Source organism: Pundamilia nyererei, unplaced genomic scaffold (assembly GCF_000239375.1).
Source record: "Pundamilia nyererei isolate P.nyererei 1_Seehausen unplaced genomic scaffold, PunNye1.0 scaffold00322, whole genome shotgun sequence".
Lineage (NCBI taxonomy): Eukaryota > Metazoa > Chordata > Actinopteri > Cichliformes > Cichlidae > Pundamilia > Pundamilia nyererei.
Window position 1 is genome coordinate 217168 of NW_005187723.1, and position 19815 is coordinate 236982.

The 19815-nt window shown below is 39.5% G+C and overlaps 2 protein-coding genes across 2 annotated transcripts in view; both read right to left on the minus strand.

Moving 5' to 3' along the window:
• The window catches only part of ltv1 (LTV1 ribosome biogenesis factor), a 9617-nt gene extending 2789 nt beyond the window's left edge, over nucleotides 1-6828 (minus strand). The window contains exons 1-8 of the mRNA XM_005751667.1: nucleotides 6645-6828; nucleotides 5780-5911; nucleotides 5265-5456; nucleotides 5082-5169; nucleotides 4022-4148; nucleotides 3312-3540; nucleotides 3059-3186; nucleotides 1273-1412 (exon numbers count right to left, since the gene is read on the minus strand). Of these exons, the coding sequence (XP_005751724.1) occupies nucleotides 1273-1412; nucleotides 3059-3186; nucleotides 3312-3540; nucleotides 4022-4148; nucleotides 5082-5169; nucleotides 5265-5456; nucleotides 5780-5911; nucleotides 6645-6647 (1039 nt within the window). The 5' untranslated portion in view covers nucleotides 6648-6828. The remainder of the gene's footprint in view (nucleotides 1-1272; nucleotides 1413-3058; nucleotides 3187-3311; nucleotides 3541-4021; nucleotides 4149-5081; nucleotides 5170-5264; nucleotides 5457-5779; nucleotides 5912-6644) is intronic.
• A 2478-nt stretch (nucleotides 6829-9306) lies between these two features.
• capn9 (calpain 9) lies at nucleotides 9307-19815 on the minus strand. The gene is made up of 20 exons (XM_005751668.2): nucleotides 19501-19815; nucleotides 18562-18631; nucleotides 18353-18471; nucleotides 17569-17702; nucleotides 17224-17392; nucleotides 17035-17118; nucleotides 16616-16701; nucleotides 15939-16016; nucleotides 15245-15405; nucleotides 14894-15048; nucleotides 14110-14318; nucleotides 13884-13920; nucleotides 13716-13796; nucleotides 13028-13085; nucleotides 11577-11641; nucleotides 11260-11328; nucleotides 11083-11161; nucleotides 10349-10465; nucleotides 10173-10231; nucleotides 9307-9933 (listed from the first exon to the last, which is right to left on the minus strand). The coding sequence occupies exons 1-20, from the start codon at nucleotides 19672-19674 to the stop codon at nucleotides 9907-9909; spliced, it is 2031 nt and encodes a 676-aa protein (XP_005751725.1). The 5' UTR covers nucleotides 19675-19815; the 3' UTR covers nucleotides 9307-9906.

Here is a 19815-nt window from a genome sequence, read left to right on the forward strand (position 1 = left end):
CTAATGATAGTTATATAAGAGCAGATGCTGCTGGTGCAATAAGCTGTAGTTTTACATCCAATGGATGATGATCTGATTAGTCGACTATCAAAATAATCGTTTGTGGCAGCCCTATTTTGCACAAGTCTGTAGATTCTCACTGTTGTACCATCTCAGACCTCCTGCCAGTGATCTGAGCCAAAGGTCTCATATTAAGACCTGCCACTGATTTTCAGTCCAGTTCTTGTGTACTTTGGCTTTTCTTCACATTTTTTGACAGCCATCCTTCCACTGAATCCAGTTCTAATGAGGCTAAAAACTAGATGCTTCAACATAGGAGCCAGATGCATCATTCAGGCCTTTGTTGTGCTGTTGTTTCCTTTGTTGTCCACATGTGCTTTTCCCTTAACATATTAAAGGCACTGCTCACCACACTGTGTCATACCAAGTTTTGGCTGACAATGCTTTGAAAATCACGCTGCTGGTACAATAAATATTATTTTATGCCTGTCAAACTTATCTATGGCATTTTTGTAAATGCAGCTAAAGAAATGGGAAGTTGTTTCTTTGAAAAGGCTTCTAGTGATTATATCTTTAGGCAAGAGGCAACATGCCTAAAGAGATCATCTGAAGCAGTTTTGTCATTTCATTCCTTCAGTTAGGAGGATTTTATAGCCTTCAATGCTTCACAGGTCAGTGTTAAATTTTCTTTCTTTTTCAAACCACCGGCACGTCAGCAGGGCCATTTCACAGCTCCTTTTAAATGAGTGTAACTCTGTTACAGTTTGTGCAACAGGCAACATTGAAACGTGTCAGTAAGAACAGAAGCTGAGCTTTACAGAGATATTTGGTTTGTCATGGTAGCACAAAGCATTCACAAGGTAGTGCTGTCTGAAGACAGACTGATTTTGTCACTTTACAGCCAAACTTCCAGGTGGATTGCATCACCTGGGTGATAAAGGGTTCAGAGGCTAAACACAAAAAAGACATTCCTATGAAAATGCTCATGTATGAAAAACTAAAGAAACACTTTGAAAAAACCATCAGAGAATCAGGAGAACTTGAAAAATTACATTTAAAAAGTGGATGTGAAATACAAAGAAATGAGGGCTCAAGACTTTTACGCAGTAACATTCTGCATTTAAATATCTCTGGAAAGATGAATGTGTTTGTTTGTTCTCCCGAACGATGTCACAGATCAAGAAATCTGTTTACAATGTTAAAAACTTGGATGAATAAAACTCAGTGATGAGATAAAAATAGAACTTTACATAACATGATATAAAAACTCACTGATGATTGTTTCACAGTCCCACTTCTCTTCTGGAGCTTCAACAACAACGGTTTCCATCTCTTCTTCTTCATCCTCATCTTCCTCCTCCTCCCTCACAACAGGAAGCTCTTTGGGACCTAAATCGTCCGGCCTCAGAAACCTGATCCACAAAACAGAGGGGAAAAACCCCACACACAATACAGGGAGTGCAGAATTATTAGGCAAATGAGTATTTTGTCCACATCATCCTCTTCATGCATGTTGTCTTACTCCAAGCTGTATAGGCTCGAAAGCCTACTACCAATTAAGCATATTAGGTGATGTGCATCTCTGTAATGAGAAGGGGTGTGGTCTAATGACATCAACACCCTATATCAGGTGTGCATAATTATTAGGCAACGTCCTTTCCTTTGGCAAAATGGGTCAAAAGAAGGACTTGACAGGCTCAGAAAAGTCAAAAATAGTGAGATATCTTGCAGAGGGATGCAGCAGTCTCAAAATTGCAAAGCTTCTGAAGCGTGATCATCGAACAATCAAGCGTTTCATTCAAAATAGTCAACAGGGTCGCAAGAAGCGTGTGGAAAAACCAAGGCGCAAAATAACTGCCCATGAACTGAGAAAAGTCAAGCGTGCAGCTGCCAAGATGCCACTTGCCACCAGTTTGGCCATATTTCAGAGCTGCAACATCACTGGAGTGCCCAAAAGCACAAGGTGTGCAATACTCAGAGACATGGCCAAGGTAAGAAAGGCTGAAAGACGACCACCACTGAACAAGACACACAAGCTGAAACGTCAAGACTGGGCCAAGAAATATCTCAAGACTGGTTTTTCTAAGGTTTTATGGACTGATGAAATGAGAGTGAGTCTTGATGGGCCAGATGGATGGGCCCGTGGCTGGATTGGTAAAGGGCAGAGAGCTCCAGTCCCACTCAGACGCCAGCAAGGTGGAGGTGGAGTACTGGTTTGGGCTGGTATCATCAAAGATGAGCTTGTGGGGCCTTTTCGGGTTGAGGATGGAGTCAAGCTCAACTCCCAGTCCTACTGCCAGTTTCTGGAAGACACCTTCTTCAAGCAGTGGTACAGGAAGAAGTCTGCATCCTTCAAGAAAAACATGATTTTCATGCAGGACAATGCTCCATCACACGCGTCCAAGTACTCCACAGTGTGGCTGGCAAGAAAGGGTATAAAAGAAGAAAAACTAATGACATGGCCTCCTTGTTCACCTGATCTGAACCCCATTGAGAACCTGTGGTCCATCATCAAATGTGAGATTTACAAGGAGGGAAAACAGTACACCTCTCTGAACAGTGTCTGGGAGGCTGTGGTTGCTGCTGCACGCAATGTTGATGGTGAACAGATCAAAACACTGACAGAATCCATGGATGGCAGGCTTTTGAGTGTCCTTGCAAAGAAAGGTGGCTATATTGGTCGCTGATTTGTTTTTGTTTTGTTTTTGAATGTCAGAAATGTATATTTGTGAATGTGGAGATGTTATATTGGTGTCACTGGTAAAAATAAATAATTGAAATGGGTATATATTTGTTTTTTGTTAAGTTGCCTAATAATTCTGCACAGTAATAGTCACCTGCACACACAGATATCCCCCTAAAATAGCTCAAACTAAAAACTACTTCCAAAAACATTCAGCTTTGATATTAATGAGTTTTTTGGGTTCATTGAGAACATGGTTGCTGTTCAATAATAAAATTATTCCTCAAAAATACAACTTGCCTAATAATTCTGCACTCCCTGTAATCAAATAGATCAGTTAAAGCCACACCACTAAAAGAATGAAATATCACTCACTCCTTCTCTTTCTGTTTGAAGTAGTCTTTGAGGACTTCATCCAGACGAACACTGTCTGGTTCGATGAACCCTTCCAGCTCAGCGTTGTCCAGCGGACCGATCTCAACATCATCAAATTGTTCATAAAACTGAAACGGCACCATACAGGAAGTGTGAGCTCTGTTTTATCTCAGGTGCTTCATTTGTCACTGTACTTTTACATGAAGATGTTCCTGACAGAGAAAAGACTCCATACGAATGCAAAAATGTTCACCTTTTCAAAGCGGTCGTCCAGCAGGGTGAGCTGCTCGTTCCTCCTCATCACAGACGAAGTCAGCGAGTACTCAGTGAAGCGACTCTTCGTCTCCTCGTCCATGAACAGAAACTCTCGACCTCGGCCGTCCCCTTCCGCGTCCTCGTTGCTGGAAAAACCGCCTTCAGAGTCAAAGTCGCCTTCCTCATCTGTGTCCTCCCACTCGTCATCATCATCGTGACCGTCTCCTCTATCACAGGTTACACAAATACAAACAATTACAACAGGATATGACAGAATTTTTGCAGCCCCGGGGCTGAGATAGATTTTGGTCGCCCGACCGGAGATATCGCTAGCACCGGGACGTCGGGCTAGCGATTTTGCGAGCCCTGGAACAAAATGCGTTTTAGCAGTAAGGAACAGTGAGTCTCTGTCTTCCTGTTTTATTCAAAATGAATTGAGATACAGCTCAAGTTTTAGAGGTGTTTTGATGATCAGAAAATACTTTTCTGATTGTGTTATAAAAGTTAAGGCGCCAAAAGTCACATTTAAACAATGTTGCTGTAGCGAAAATGAACTTTTAGAAATCAGCCTTGCAGTTAGTTTCATTCGGGCTTTACAAAAGTCTCTAAATGTCTAGAATCACAAATCTGGAATAATCTCGTTTTTTAAAAGATACAAAAATAACCTTTGAGGAATAAAAAGAACATTTTGACTATTGAAATGCTTACTCCACAGCTCCAGTCCCACTGTTTGCTCTGATGATGAAATCATCATCCAGGATGTTGTTGGGGTTCTCAAAATCAAAGTCATCGTCGAGCGCAGCTACAATGTCCGGATCCATGTCGAGCCGGGGTCCTGGAGGAAAGTGTATAAGACAGTTTCACTGTGACGTCAGGAGCCGAAGGTTGGCTTTAGGTTGCATCACATGTTAGAATTAACACATTATCTTTAATATGAAACAAAGTATATTTATGTAAATGTCTATATTATTATAGTGAAACAAAATTTTGCACAAAATATCGATGTATTGAGCTCTACGCTGTGCTCACTTGACTGCAGAAGCAGAAACGGGTCACGGAGAGGAGTTTGTGTTGGTGTGTGGGAGCTGCAGCCTGTAGGTTTCTACTGTTAACTGAAGTTATGAGACGGTGTTTCAGATCAGTTCACAGAGTAAAATAAAAGTAAAGTAACGAGTAGTATAACGACCGTCTTTCTCCAGGGAGTAATTAAGTAACATACTGCATTACCTTAAAGTATTCCATGTATCATGTGTTATAACTTTATTTTTATCAATGACCAGAACAAAGAGGGGAAACAGCAGACAACATGTCATTAATTTGCATGAATGTAATGTCTTTCATATGTTGCTTAGAGACGGCGGCGACTCTCAAAGTGGAGCCAACGAGAATCGATAAGAGATATCGATAATGGAATCAGAATCGCTAAATTCTTATCAATTCCCGTCTCTAGATATGACACCACAAACTGACTCCCACCACACGACTCATTTTTGCATATTGTGTTGTAATTTGCATGTTTGACAAGCACGGCTCTAAAACCTGCTGTTCTGCTGCAGGACCCAAATCTGCTGATGAGACGCAAATTTTCAGTTTTGTTTGGTTTTAGAAAATCTTCTAAATCGGGTCACACAGTAATTAGTGTGGCAAATCTTGAGCGACAACATTCAGACAGTATTTAATGATGATTTACATCCAAGTTATTAAGATAACTATTATTTTAGAAGCTTGATAAAGGTCATAAAACACATTTAAGTGATGGGCTGTTTACCTGAAATGGGAGCAGCTTTGTTCAAAAGTCCCACCTTCTCTTCGAACTCTGAGGCGAACACTGAAGAAGGCAGGTTGATGGAGGCGGCCTGCTCGTTGAACAACACAGGGATCATTTTAGATCAATTCCTCAGAGTAACTAGATGGTGCACAAGTCTGTTAAAAATGTTTCACAGCAACTCACAGGATTGTCCTTGTGCACGGTTTTTCCCCCCTCATTCTCCTCCTCTTCACCTTGGAGGGAAAGAGGCTGTCTGTCAGAGTACACCAGCTCAGATGGGCCCGACGCCTCCTTCAGGTGCTGAAGGTAGTTATAATCATCATCAAAGAATACGCCAAATTTCCGCTGCTCCTCACGCCTCTTCTCCGTTTCCACCTAAGCAACAACAAACACATGATCACAGCATCACATTAATGCTGCATTTCTGAAATATTAGCCACCGGGTTGTAGCCCCTTTAGTTTGACCAAAGGAAATCAGAGCAGAAGAACGTGATTGAACAAATACAGAAGAAGAAATAACAACTCTAATTATGACAAATGACTTTGCTGATTCCTTTTTCATTGTGAAGTCCTGAACAGTTTAACCCCCTTTAGGGTTCTTAAAAACCAACAAAAGCTAAAATCAGCTATAAAATCATTAAACACACATCCTGTGAAGATGAGTAAAAAGACTTATGATCAGAACAGCAAGGTTGTACCTTTGTGGCAGGCAAGAGGACATGCTGTGGCGCTTTCTCATCTGCAGCCAGAGGGTCCTTTTGACTCCTGTGGACGAGGTGAAAGGTCACAGCCTTCTTCTTGTCAATAAATGCCTTCTTCTTTCGATGGGGCTGAAAGAAACAGAAAATAAGCCAGAGAGAAACTTTGAAAGACTTCTGAAAGCCTAAATGCGCATTACTCAAGACCACTTTCAACAATACAACAAAGTCTGGCTGATTGGAAACAAAATATAAATAAACTAGAGCTGATTCAATGCTCAGTACTGTATTACAATACAAATACAACACCGTGGGGATCGTCACGCAATAGTGTTCTCAATAAGCAAACGTAACACGGATTCCTTATGGCTGACGCCATGGCAAACTTGGTTGAATTGTCAAAAATCAAAACTTAAGCCATTTCCTTTGTTTGTTTTAAAGAATAGTTTTTACTTCAGTCAACTAATATGTTTTCCCCTCACCTACCTACCTACCTTAAGTTTTTAATCCTGCTGTAGTAAACACCTATAACAACTTCGTTTTGTAATGTAGTTGCTAATGCTGTGTGAGATGCCACTTTACTACTTACGTCCAACTGTTTGAGCAGGGTACAACAAACGCTGACAATGATTTTAGAGACTCTTTGAGATCATTTGAGTTCATGGGTAAACTCTCTAGCTCACATGAATAGGATTAACAAGACACTTTTCATTTAACTTACTTTTAAGTTTTCAATGTCCACTTCCAATTATAAAGCTATCACAACCTCTCGCTCACCAATTTCTTTTACCAGTTTCTTGAGGAATTGGCACGTTAGCCACTGTTAGCTAACAACATTAGCTGCCTTAGCCTGGCAATATCTTACCATTGTGTTATAGAGTCTCTCCTGTTTTCCGACGGGTCAAGCGAAAAGGTCTTCAAATCTCGATTCACGGGTAGCTGTTACAACATGTAACCGTTTAAGTGCTCACTCCTTCTCCGTTGTTTATACACGCTGCCTTCACCTTCACCACGCTGATGCTACCATTACTGGAAAGAACCATTAGCAAGACTAAGGGGGGTATAGGCATCGATATGAAAGCATTGATATGCTACGATGAGGTTTTCTTCCCCACAAAAAATAAATAATGTTGTAAAATATTTAAAACTATGTTTATATTTATAATATTATTCGTGATTCCTGCGTGTCATGTATGTGTAATTTAATTCCACGACATTAAGGAGTTAGTCTATTCCAAGAATTTTTTCCCCATGCAACTTTATTTATATAGTGCCGAAAAACAAAAATATTTTTCGGTCCTTTAGGGGTCGCCACACCGTATTATGTGTTAGTGATGGGCAAAGGAAGTTTTTATGATACACAGAATTCAAGGTTTCAAAACAGTTTTACGTGTCTCCACAGTGACATCTGCTGGACACAATGTGCAGACAGGCGTTGTAAGTGCACTTACTATATCAACAATTATGATTAACACTTGTTCTGGAGAAACCACCGTACAAGCAAAAAAAGAAAGAAAGACAGAAAAGAAAAGAAAAGAAAAGAAAAGAAAAGAAAAATGCTGTTATCGTTGAACAATTCGTTTCAGCAAATACTATTAAATTCTCATGTTAAAATACAAAAGGCTTTTTCATGTACTAAATAATTCAGGACAAACCAATTTATAAAGAACTTTTTTTTTAAAAAAAGATGGCTATATCTATTGATGAACAGGTTTTCAGCTGTTTTGAGGCTGAGCTGTGCTCCATCCTTTGTCCAGTATTTGAATAATCTCCACCTTGCCTCGGCTCCAAACCACACATTAGGTTTCACTACCGTTAAGTAAACCTGCTTTTTCACTCTTGCTGCTGTCCTTCTGTAACCAGTCAGCCTTGGCATTATTTTCTACCTGTACTCTCTTCTTCAGTGTCTGTTGCTTTGTGTGGTTGCGACTCTGTCTCGCATACTTTCACATACGCAGGTATGCTTCCATCTTTTCCACTACAGATCACAAAGCCGTCAAACATCGTTGTCAAGCTGCCTGACCTCGTCTGTCAGCCTGTTCATCACCACTGCAAACAAGAAGTAGCTCACAGCTGATCCCCTTACCAACCTAGCGGTCACTTCTACTGTCTCGCTGTCATCATACATGTCTTGCACCATCCTCACATACTTCCATACATCCTCATGCCACTGCTGACTTCCTAAAGCAGCTGATTTTCAAATGAAGGCACAGATATGCCCTCAGTATGTCTTTACATTTCTTTATTTCTTTCTTGTGTATAAAATTATTGAGGAAACATGAATGAGACACATTGTATGCATTCTCCACAGCTCCACTGTAGTTAATACTATAAAGTAATATTTTTTATTGTATGTGTGTGTGTGTGTGTGTGTGTGTGTGTGTTTCAGCTGAGTCATATTTCAGTGACTGTTTGGTTGGTGTGACCACACCTTCATTCAGTTCTACACGTACAGTTTGAGTCGTTGCGAAAGAATCCAAACAGCACAAGAACTGAAAGCTGTCACTCCACTGTCACAATATCTCACACAAAAGAAGTAATGTCTACTTTTTAGTAGAAAAAAAAGAAAATGTCTCATGTAAGCACTTAACATCACAGAGCACGGAGTGTTTTGCAGTTTTCTTTTTTGTTTGGTGTCTTTAAGAAAAGACAGAGAAACCTTGGCTAGATCCAGTCTCTGTGCACCAGGAGGTGATATTCCACTTCCCCGGAAATTGCTTTGATACAAGAATAGCAGTGCAAACATTTTTGTTTTAGATCACTCTGATATTTTTCCATGTCTTATGTTAAACATTACTGGTTGTCAATCAGCAATTTTTGTCTTTCAAAACTTATCTCTACCCAATTTACACTCCAGGCATTTTTTACAGTGATTTTCTTGTATTAAGTCTTTATTATATTGATCAGTTTGGTGGTTCTCTCTTCAGTGTTAAAGTAAAAAACAAGCACATTTTGTGTCCTGAATAAAATGTTGGAATGTTTTAATTTGAAAACTAAATGATCAGTGTGTATGTTTAATTGTAGTTTTCCATGTGACGTCATAGAACAAGCTTGCCACGTAATCCTGCACTAAATATCAACAGCTATTTGTATAAATCTATTTTATCAAATTACTAATGCAACAATGCTAAAGTCCACAAAAACAAGTAGGCCCAAAATCTGGCTTGAATAGTCCTCCAAAGAAATTCATGAAAGAGAAAACACAAAAACCAAGTTTTATTTTAAAATGATTCCCACTCAAGCAGGGAGCAATAAACCGACAGAAAATAAACCAATACTTTGTCCAAAAGCTTAAGTCAACAAAATTTAGTTCAAGCACTATGACAAAGCATGCTGCAAATGCAAGTTTCTGCTTTTGCTATCCGTGAAGTCATTCATGTGCAAATTACATTCTGCTGATGTGAACCGATCTGATTCATTACATTTTTTCAGGGGTGGAACCCAGTGATGGCCTTCCTGTAACAGCTAATTTTCAAGGTTAGGCACAGACAGGTTCATTCATTAACAGCTGCAGTTAGCCTTTTTCACTTTTTATCATAATTAAGATAAGATGCAATCAGCTAACAGAAAAAGGGCCTTAAAAAATCCTCAAATTTTTAAGATTTCTTCGGTAAACAAAAACAGGACGCATGTATAAAGGCACTCATGTTGCTGCCACAGTGAAGTGAAGTTGTTAGTCAAGACAACTTCACGTGATTGCCTTGAAAGTGAGTGTAAGAGGATCAGTTGCTCCTTTAATTTTTTAGTTTTCTCAAAACTACTAACAGTCAGACTGATTTGCACAAGCAGAATTCGACTGGACGAGTGTGAGATTGATGCAGACTTGCCAGGCAAACACTCTCGTGCACTTGGCTGCTTTACAGACCCAGCTGTTAAAGTCCTACATTTGAGCTCACAGACTCGTACCATGTCAGAGGCAGTGAATACCTACAGATGGACCCATGACCAAAATTATAAACCACTCCCATTCAAAAACATTTGAGCTCAGACAGTGTTTTCACATTACATTTCAAATAATAATAATAGCACAGAATCTGAATCATGGCGAAGTTTAATATTCACAACATTGCTCTTAAAGATGATCTGCTGCGTTTTGTTCCTCCGCTGGTATCCGTTTCAGTTCCTCCTCATACGTTCATCGACAACATCAGGAACTGTGAGGCAAAGAGGAAAAATTGTAGTCAATGTTCACACGACCAGCAAAAGCATGAAGGCTGTGAATGCTGCGTCCTAAATCTGGTTAGTTATTGGGAGATAAAGGACGCATAAAATGTCTGACAGCCTGACTGTCACGGACCTGGATAAACAGACGCATCAGGTATGTGAGGTACAGTACAGTAGAAGATACAGTAGAAAAAGACTCAGGATTCACGTTTGGCGTGTTTGTGTTTACCTGCATGATGTTCATTTGCACTCGTCCCCTGTTGAATTTGTCCAGAGCCTGGAAAACTCCTGGATAAAAAAACACAGCAAGAAGTCTTCTCTCTGATCTTTATGTATTTTGTACTTATTGTGATCCTTGTTTCCCAAAGTGTAAAGCGATCTTTTAACATAGTATGTTGTACATACTGAACATGTTCTCCAGACGGACAATGCAGGTGAGGTAGTCATCAAAGTCAATTTCGTAGTTCTCGTCAGCAAACCTCAGCCCCACCAGCTGCAGGAGCGGGTTGTTCAGTTGCATGCCTGCATTGGCGGAAAAGCAGCAGTTATCTTTGAAACTTTGATGTTCAGATAAAAAAGATTTAGACTCAACTTACCAGAGACTCAGGACAGATGTAGTCTTAATATTCATTAAAATCATTATTGTAATGTTTGCAGTGTTATAATTACTGCTTTGATTAAGAACACACTAAAAATATACTGCTATACTATATCTACTAACATTTTTAATAATATTATTATAAATGATAGTTACAGGAAATGTAGCTGTGATATTACATGTACACCTTATGAAACAACTTTATTTGAAGTGCAAATTCAATGAGTATTAAAATAGGACAAAGGTTTGTTCAGTCACAGAAACTAACAGGTGAAAACTGAATTCGTCAAACAGAGTTTTATATATACATGTATACACACGATTAATGTGTCTTGAATCGTCTTGAAAAGCTGAACACATTTAACTGGCACGTCACTAATCCCCCTCAGAGATATTTACACTGGCAGATTTCAGCAGAAAGCCAGTATCATCAATAAGGACCACTCACACCCTCGACACTCGTTTTTTCCCTTCCCTCTGGTAAACACTACAGGTCCATCAGGTGAGAGAGAGAGAGAAAGACGGGCTTGGGAACTCTCACCTGCGGCTTTGAGAGCGCCACGAAGCTCATAAGATGACATCTTTCCTGACCGGTCCGTGTCAAAGGATAGAAAGAGCATCTGTAGCAACGGACGTTTGTGGTTAATAGTCTGAGCAACAAAGAAAAGTGCTCCTCCAACATTTCATTTACAGTTTTTCAATATAAATCAACACCTACAATCCACTTCTTCAGTTTTTCCCAGAAGACCTTAAACTCTTGGAACTCTATCTTTCCCGTGTTGTCCACCTGGTTTACTGTGTCAAGAGAAAACCTAAGAAGCATTGTGGAAAATAGCTTACCAACAAAACCTTCTCACATATAAACAAACACACACAAAAAATATTCGATAACTTTGTCATGTGATGGAATATGGACATGCTGGCATAAGTATCACTATTTTAGTAAAGCACCCATTAGGGCAAACAAAGTACGCATGGCTTAACTTATGTAACACAATGACAAGCATAGAATGAGTCAGTAACTTGAAAGGATACATCCATAAGATTGATGATACTGTGACAGGTGCTGAGACTCAGGCCATCAAATTTGATCTCTTTTCCTGAAGATAAAGGATTAAAGTGGTAGTGATACAAAAAGCATGGCTACCTGTAATAATGCAACACAAAATCCGAAGTTTATGAATCATCTCTGACCATTAATATAAGGCATCAAGATGTGAGGAGAAAATGTATACACTACACAAAAGATAAAGTATTTTGCTATGTGATACTGACCTCAGGTGTTTTAAATGTATTTAGTTCAGTCTTCAAATGATGTTTAACATATTTACAACAGTGTGGCTTGTTACTGTGTTGTTTTTGAAAGTTTTGTAGTTGCTATTAAGCCACTAAAACTTAACAACAACATAAAAGTTATTTATTTGTGCCACAGTATGTAATCTTACTTGTGACACTTTGATTCTTGTGTTGGAAAAATAAAATGTAGGCTGATCAACCTCTCCTTTAGATATCGCCCTAAAACAATCTGTAGGAAGGAAATGTGCTTTTTCTGCTTGCTTTTCTTAAATAAAAAACTCTTAGTATTAGCTTCACATGGTCATGGTTCTGGGTCATTTGACACAGCCTTTTGAGTTTATGGTGTTTTGTGATTTCTTTGTATTATAATGCTTTAGTTTCCTATTTAGTATTGAATAAGTCCTGGTCTGCTCTGTTTAATATTTATGTAATATTTCTCTTTTCCCGTCACTGTCTCATCCCTGTGTCTCCTGTCTCCTTCTCTACGGATGTTTCCTTGGTTATGTCTTTGTCTCCCCTTCCTGTTTACATGTTTCCCTCCTTGTGTTTCGTTACGTCTCCCTGTCTGCCAGGTGCGTTCATGTGTGTTGTCAATAGCTGTCATATGCTCTGGATTTGCTCCTCACTTATGTCTGTGTCTCGCCTCCTGTTTCTTCTCTGTCCTCATGTCAAGTCCACACGCTTAGTCTCTATGTTTCCTGTTTTATTTTGATAGTCTCATGTTCCATGTTCAGTGTGTTTAGTTTTGCTTCCCCTGTGGCATCATGTTCATTCGTATCAGCTGTGTTCCCCATGTGTTGGTTTTTTATGTCTTGTGTTCCAGGAATCGATGCATCTCAAGTCTAGGTTTCAAGTTCAGTGTGTTTTCATGTTTAATGTTAACTTTCTTTGCCCTTTGTTTTGTGTTTTTCTAGCGGCCCTATTAAATGACTATCTGTTAAAATGAAGTTCTGTTCCACGCGTCTGCTTTTGGGTCCACACCTCATCTCCATACAGTCTGCATCCGCGGACTGTGACACACATTCTAGGAGAAATTACCTGTACGTCTGACTTTTAACAAATATCAGGCGAAGAAGTTAAGCTGCAAACATCACACATGTAGAACTTAATTGCAGGAGATATGATGACTGCATGAAATGCAGAAAATGGACTGAAAAGTAAACAAAAACCAGAAACTTTCATTCACTTACTTCTGCTGAGAACACCATTCAGCATCTCCTGAAGCTCTCTGACAGAAATGGCCTGATCCTGTAAAAATTACAAAGTGGAAGAGATCAGTGAATTCTGACTAAAGAAAATTGCAAAAATAAATAAATGAATGAATACCATGATGGATGCAGAAACAGAAATAATCATCATTTGCAGATCTGAGCTTCTTGCCACGAATATAACCAGCTCTTTTATGTAATATGTAATTTTTTCATTAAAAATAGATGTTGATAAATAAATCAAGTAAAGCTCATAAAATTGTTATAATTTAGGTTTTTTGTTGTTTTTCTGCAACGTTCATACTACAGAAAAATCATCATTATTCTTCTTTCTTTTTAAGCAGCTGGCCTTTAATTGTGGTTTGGAGCTACGCATATTGTTTATTGTGGGTATTTTTTCACAACAGCTGTGCACTTAGTGTACTGTAAAACTAAAACAACGAAGGCTCAAAATTTCATTTCAAAATTCCAGAAATGGTAAAAAGTATTTGTGGAATCATAACAACTTGAAGCACTTTAATTATTTCATTCCTTTTCATTGTAAAAAGGTGAAACTTGATTTGAAAATGTACAAACTAGACAAACTTGCTCTTACAAAAACACTACTCATCTGTACAAATGAAGGATGCTGTAAACACTGTTACCCCAAAGCCGAAGATGCTTTTCTTACCGAGCCAGCCAGCTGTTCAAACAGCCTTCTGAGGCCTTTCTCCTCCTTTGTCTCCTCCTCTGGAGGGCTGGGCATGGGTGGCTGATGGAAAGAACACAGGCTCAGTATAAACACATTCAGCTGCTTGACTGACTGAACAGGTAATTGGGCTTCTGGTTATCTACTTACGTCTGGCAGGTCGGCATCAACTTTGCTTCCCATCTCTCTGTGAAGAAAAGGCATAGTGTAACAGTTAGTGCAAGGGTTGAAATGAAATGAAACCCCCCAAATTTTGTTTAATCAGGTTATTAAATAATTATTCCTTGATACCCAAAAGTTTTCTTTAGGTTTGATATTGCTTTAACTTTTTGTTTGCTCTTTTAGTTTCGCTCCAGAACCAGAGCTGCACACTCACAAAGCTTCAGCCTTTGTCTCAGAGAAGACACGAATAAGAAAGTCAGCCTCGTGGTGGGGCTGGAAAGTGGTGGGAACCAGCAGGTAGTTTCCAGGAGGCAGCGTGAAGCGTTCTGCCACCTCCCGCATGTTGATGTAGGTTCTGCTGCGTGCCTTGGATCCATTGTAACGGAAGAAGTCTTTCCCCACATGGTCCTCGCCCTCTGGAGCCTGAACAAATCGGGAGAAAAGACATTAAATTAAATTTGTAAGTAAATTTGTAACAAAAGAAGAAAGTAAGTAAATACGAAGGAGCGAGACAGAAGTGCAAGGCTGACCTTTTAAAAATATAACATATTTTGAAATGCAAAGAAACTATATCACTAATAAAAAAGACAGTTTTACCAATGTCCCCAAACTTTTTATCACCAAGAACTTCTTTAGCAGATGGTGCTCATCCAGTGAGTTTGTGTCCGAATGGACATTTCTGGTGCATTTTTAAGGCTGTGCCTTCTCTTCATTGTCTCGTAACAAGAGATATCAAATGCTTAAACACATTTATATTGGACAGAAGAAATACATTACTGCAATATTTAACATGTGCAGAAAAAAGTCTGAAGTTTTTGCTAATATTATTGCTCATCTACAAATATCTGTTTCTTTGACTCAGTTTATGGCTCCTTTAATGCCGAGACTCAGTCTTTCAGAAAGGAAATGTGTTCTGCAAGGACCAGCACTACGCCCCATGCTATTTATGACAACATAAAAAATGGTTAAAGTGCACAGTCTACAGTGTTTTTCCAGACCTCATACACAGCAAAGCCAATGGTCTCCAGGTCCAGGCCTTCTTTTCGCAGTTTTCGTCTGTTCTTTTGCATCAGCGCGATGACCACACTGCAAGTATTATCACCATCAGCATCGTTCAGCAAAAGCTTGAACTGAGGGTTGGTCCAAAATGTGTCTGCAGATTAGAAATGTAGAACTTTTTGAGAGAGCAGTTTGAGATAGAAATGCCAACTGAATCCTGCATTTAAACCAGTTCATGTCAAAATATAAATACCAAAAAAGGAAAATCCAATGAAATCTCTAAGTATGCCTGACGCTTTGCTGAATTTGTTTGTCTGAACATTTTTGATTTGTAGATGTATTGATCTCACCAATGTAGTTCCTGCAGCCTCCAGCAGTGGAACCCCGAATCCAGTTTCCCTCAAACACATTGACTGCCCACTGATGTTTTGTGTCCTCAGTCAGGGAGTCAGGACTCATGTTGCAAATCTCCACTTTGTCATAGTTCCTCTTGAAGTCCTCAAATTCCATCCTGGAGTTGCAAACAGCAACAACATTGTCACTCCTAAACTAGCACAGCTAGTGTGTGAATTTTGGAAAAATTCATCCATCTAATCATTAGCAAGGCTTAAAGTTAGGACCACAGGCGACAACAAAGTCTGTAGCTGATAGCTGGAATCGGCAGAGATTAGCTGGCTCAGCCCAAGAACAGGCAAACTTGATACAGCGAGGCGGCAACCGGGATTTGAGCCAAAAACATTCTTGCTGTGACGTAATAGTGCTAAGTATTGCACAAGAGTGTGAAATTTTATAGTTTAAAAAAAAGCCTGGCTGAAGTTTGTCAACAATGCCTGAAACTCATTTACGTTAATTTACTATTTTGTCCAAGTCAGAGAAACATGAAAATCTATGGCAGTTCATTTTTGCCATTTTGTTTCATTCCACTGCTACATTCATATACTACATATGCAAAAATATTACACGACAATGTGAAGAACAATTTGGAGACTGCTAAGCATACTACACATCTTAATCTGTAGTTTGAAATGTATTATGTGGACTCACCAGAATTCACCATCATCTGCTGAATTCTGCATTATGCGATTTTTTTCTGCACTGTCGATGTAATCCCACTCTCTGGAACTGAAAAAACCAGAGGATCTGTTACAACGTTAATCAGAGAAAAAGTCCCACAATCAAAATGAAAACTATTCAATTTTCTTTGGACAATTATTTTCCCTTAAATCTGTTGAAGATCAAACGTGGAGTTACTGAAATTGTCTAAATGTGAAATCTGGGAAAGTTTCAGATATTTGAATAATATTATTATGTCTGTTCTCTTCCTGCTACAACTAGTCTTAAGAGCTTCCAATGGCCCTTTGGCACCTGAGCGTCTCAGGGGTACCCGGGGGGTAATTACCGCTTTTTGGTGGCCAAGTCAATGATGATTGCATAACTTGGAACACAGAAGGACTGAATGAATATGAAAACAGAAACCAAACATGTAAAACATCTGCATATAGACACAACCTTTTTTTACTGTTCAATAATAGGCTGCAGCGGTCGGACTGTGAACCGTATTCAAAGTAACAAATATATGGTTTGACTATAGACTAGAGATAAACTACGAGGACGACTCTCACGCACAGACTCTTCAAGGAGACCTGCTTTTCACGTGGAAGAATGAACTTTAGACAATATGTGTAGTTTCAAGGTCAAAATAAAGTTTTCTTTATTCTTACTTATCACTCCAGGCACCGTTCCACTCAACCTGTCCCCAGGGGTTTCTAATCCGGACCAACTTCACCTTCTGACCTCTGGCATTCACCTAAAAACCCAAAAACAATATTCTGTGACTACATTGTTGAAAAGTATATGTTCTACCGTTTTCAAGTCTGGCTTTTTATTTAGATTTAAACTTAAATGTAATTAATGTGTCTTTGTAGGATTTTAGTTGTTGTTTTTATTTTTTTTAAAGCCATTGTGTTTAAGGTCACTTTTTAAAGATCGAAGTTTCCTATTTACAGATGTACAGTTGCATCTTTTAACAAGTATTACAATTACCTGAGTCTGTAAACTTCTAATTACGATTATTCAGCAACAAGTGGCTTCCCCTCATTATTCTTACATCTGCTGCTGAGACTGTTACTGAGACTTTTACCTCTTCTACACCTGTGATGGAGTATGCATGTCCTTTCACCAGGCCTGTGGAAGTCTTGGCCTCTGACTCTGCAGAGCTAGTGATCTGAAGAAAACCAAAGCATGCAGAGAGAGTTAAAACACAGCAACTGAGCTGATATGTTGAGTAAACCTCGTGGGCAAAAATTAAAAATTAGATTGTTTATTTTACATCAATAGAGCATCCCATCATTGAGCCTCGGTCCAGGGCTTTCTTCATGATATTGAACAGGTCTCCTGGAGCAGCCTTGGTCTCATACATTTCACCCACGCCACCAGTAAAATCCTCCATGGCCTCCATTGTGCTGCCACCCTTCAGGGATTCATAGCTGCCGTTCAATCTAAAATAAACGAGAGAAAAAAATGTCCTAGTGTTTCAGTGCATATAATTATATATAATTGTATTTATACAATGTTTCTTTAAATAACCTCTTGTCACATGTTTAACATGCATGTGACAAGACGAATGGAAAGACAAAAGACAGACAAAATATTAAGAGGAAGCAAGTGATGTTACTTGGCGTAGGCTTTCTCCAGCAGCGCACTCCAGAACTCGTTGCTGGAGGCCGAGTGGAGCATGATGAGTTGATTTCTCACTGTTGGCAGTCTGTCGTCCACAACCACATCGAGCCATTTGTTGTGGTTCCAGAACTGAGGGACCATCAGAGAACATGTTACAGTGTAACTAACAGAGGAGCCGACTTCACACAAAGTGAAGACAATGTGTGATTACTTAAAAGAATCTCACTTGTAAATCTGTTTCTGTTTGACTGAAATGTGTTTTTTGCTTGCAACACAGTATAAAATGTAAAAAAGACATAAACATTTTACTCTTTCATGAATAATATGAGCTCGTTTTGCATCTGACTGTTGGGGTTGGGACTGAGGCAACAAAAGGCTTGAAGAGTAACGGTACTGAAAAAGACATCTGGAGGAACATGGTGGAACGCATTCTTTTGAACGGGTTGGGCACTGCATCTTTTTCCAATACACCCGCCTGCTTAAAATGTACTGCAAATACACTACAGGCTGTGTTTTAACACATTATTGACTGAACATTTTGCCAAATGATCAATCAGTCAAAAAGTGTTTAACTTTATGTTTGCTGGCGTTCTTTTAATGTTGCAAGTTCTGGAGTCGCTGAAGCAACAATTTTAAAAAGAACATTCAAATGCATGACGCTTCTTTCAACGTGCTGTCATCCTGGTTCTTTTCATCCCTTATGTGTTGTCTTATTCCAGGAAATACTGCAGTGTGTAAACATCTTTGTAGAGTCTGTTATTATGATCAGAGAATCCTACCTGGAAGTGAAAGATACCAGCATATCTCTGATTAAATTCCTGGTCAGGTGGGACAACTCGGGCCAGGGCTTCTTTTTTCATAGTCAACGAAGCAACGGCTGCCAGGAGCCAGCAGTCCCCTGTGGAAATAAACAAGTGCCACATTAATAAAACCGTGACATATGTGAATATTCAAGATCTAAAAGTAGTTAAGTAACTTGAATACCAACCGAGCTGTCCTTGGCAAATGTCTGTTCTGTCTGCGCCATCTAAGATGAACTTTGGGTTTTTGCATATCTCCTGTTGAAGGGTCACAAAACAGGAAAACAAACTGGTCGGTTTATTTTTTAAATGACAGGGGAGACCGGTGTGTTTGATAGGCGTGTTCACATTCCAAACATATTAATCGGCTGGTATCCCAGTCAGTGCGCACAAAATACACAGCACACAAAGCACACACCCAGGACAGAAATGTGTAGTAACTGTAACGAGCATGAGCTGGGAGTTCGACAGGCTGCTTAAATCGGGTCAGCTCTGTAGGCGTGTTAACAGGTAAAGATTTTGGAGCTGAAGTGTACGATAAGAAACAGTACCCCAAAAAATGAACGAGAACATGACATAGTTTGAAGCCAAAAACTCATGAAATTGTACATAAATGTCTCAACATTAAGTTGATCAGCAAAAGCAAACCTCCCACACGCCGTTGGAGCAGCTGCAAACCAGCCCACTCCACTTTTACTTCAGAAAAGTTGGCTCAGAGTGGTACAAACGCCTGCTGCACTCAGCTATATTTACACAGCTCACCTGCAGAACTGGTTTTGCTGCTATAACTACAAGTATTTCATGACTTGGTTTAGGTTCAGAGTAATAAAAACAGAGTTTTGATCAACTTTCACTTTTTGAATGGAATCATTTCAGTAATTTGTCGTCTAATGTTTTCAGTGCCTTTGCAGTCACATGGACGGCTGTGGACATGCAGTTCGTGTAGTTAATGTAGATGTATTTGAATAGTAAACATGCACTTTTTAAGGGTATGAAAAAATCACCAGATAATCGTTAGATGAAACATGCTGAAGTCGCTCAGTATTTTGAAATTCATGAACAGCACATGTGCATCTAACAGATTTCAAGAGCTCTTTTGAGTACAAGAATGCTCAGTGCTTACATACCGTGGGCCTCTTCCATTCAATGTGGACAGGAACTTTCTCGCTGAAGAAGAGAGAGGAGTCCTTGGCAGGGAAATCTGGATCCTCAAACAGGACTCCCTTCATGAGACATTCATGTCTCAGCTGCTCAAAGGATTTCCCATCTGACTGCGTGTTCTCCGCCTGGCTTGTGGACATCTTCTCTTTTGGGAAGAATCTCGGCGAGTGGAGGAGAAGCAGGTGAGGTGACGCGTGATGGAGTGCTGCTGAGTGTTTGATGCAGAGACAAGTCTGACAGGTGGGTAGGGCTGGAAGGTCCACACCCTCCAGACGGAAACT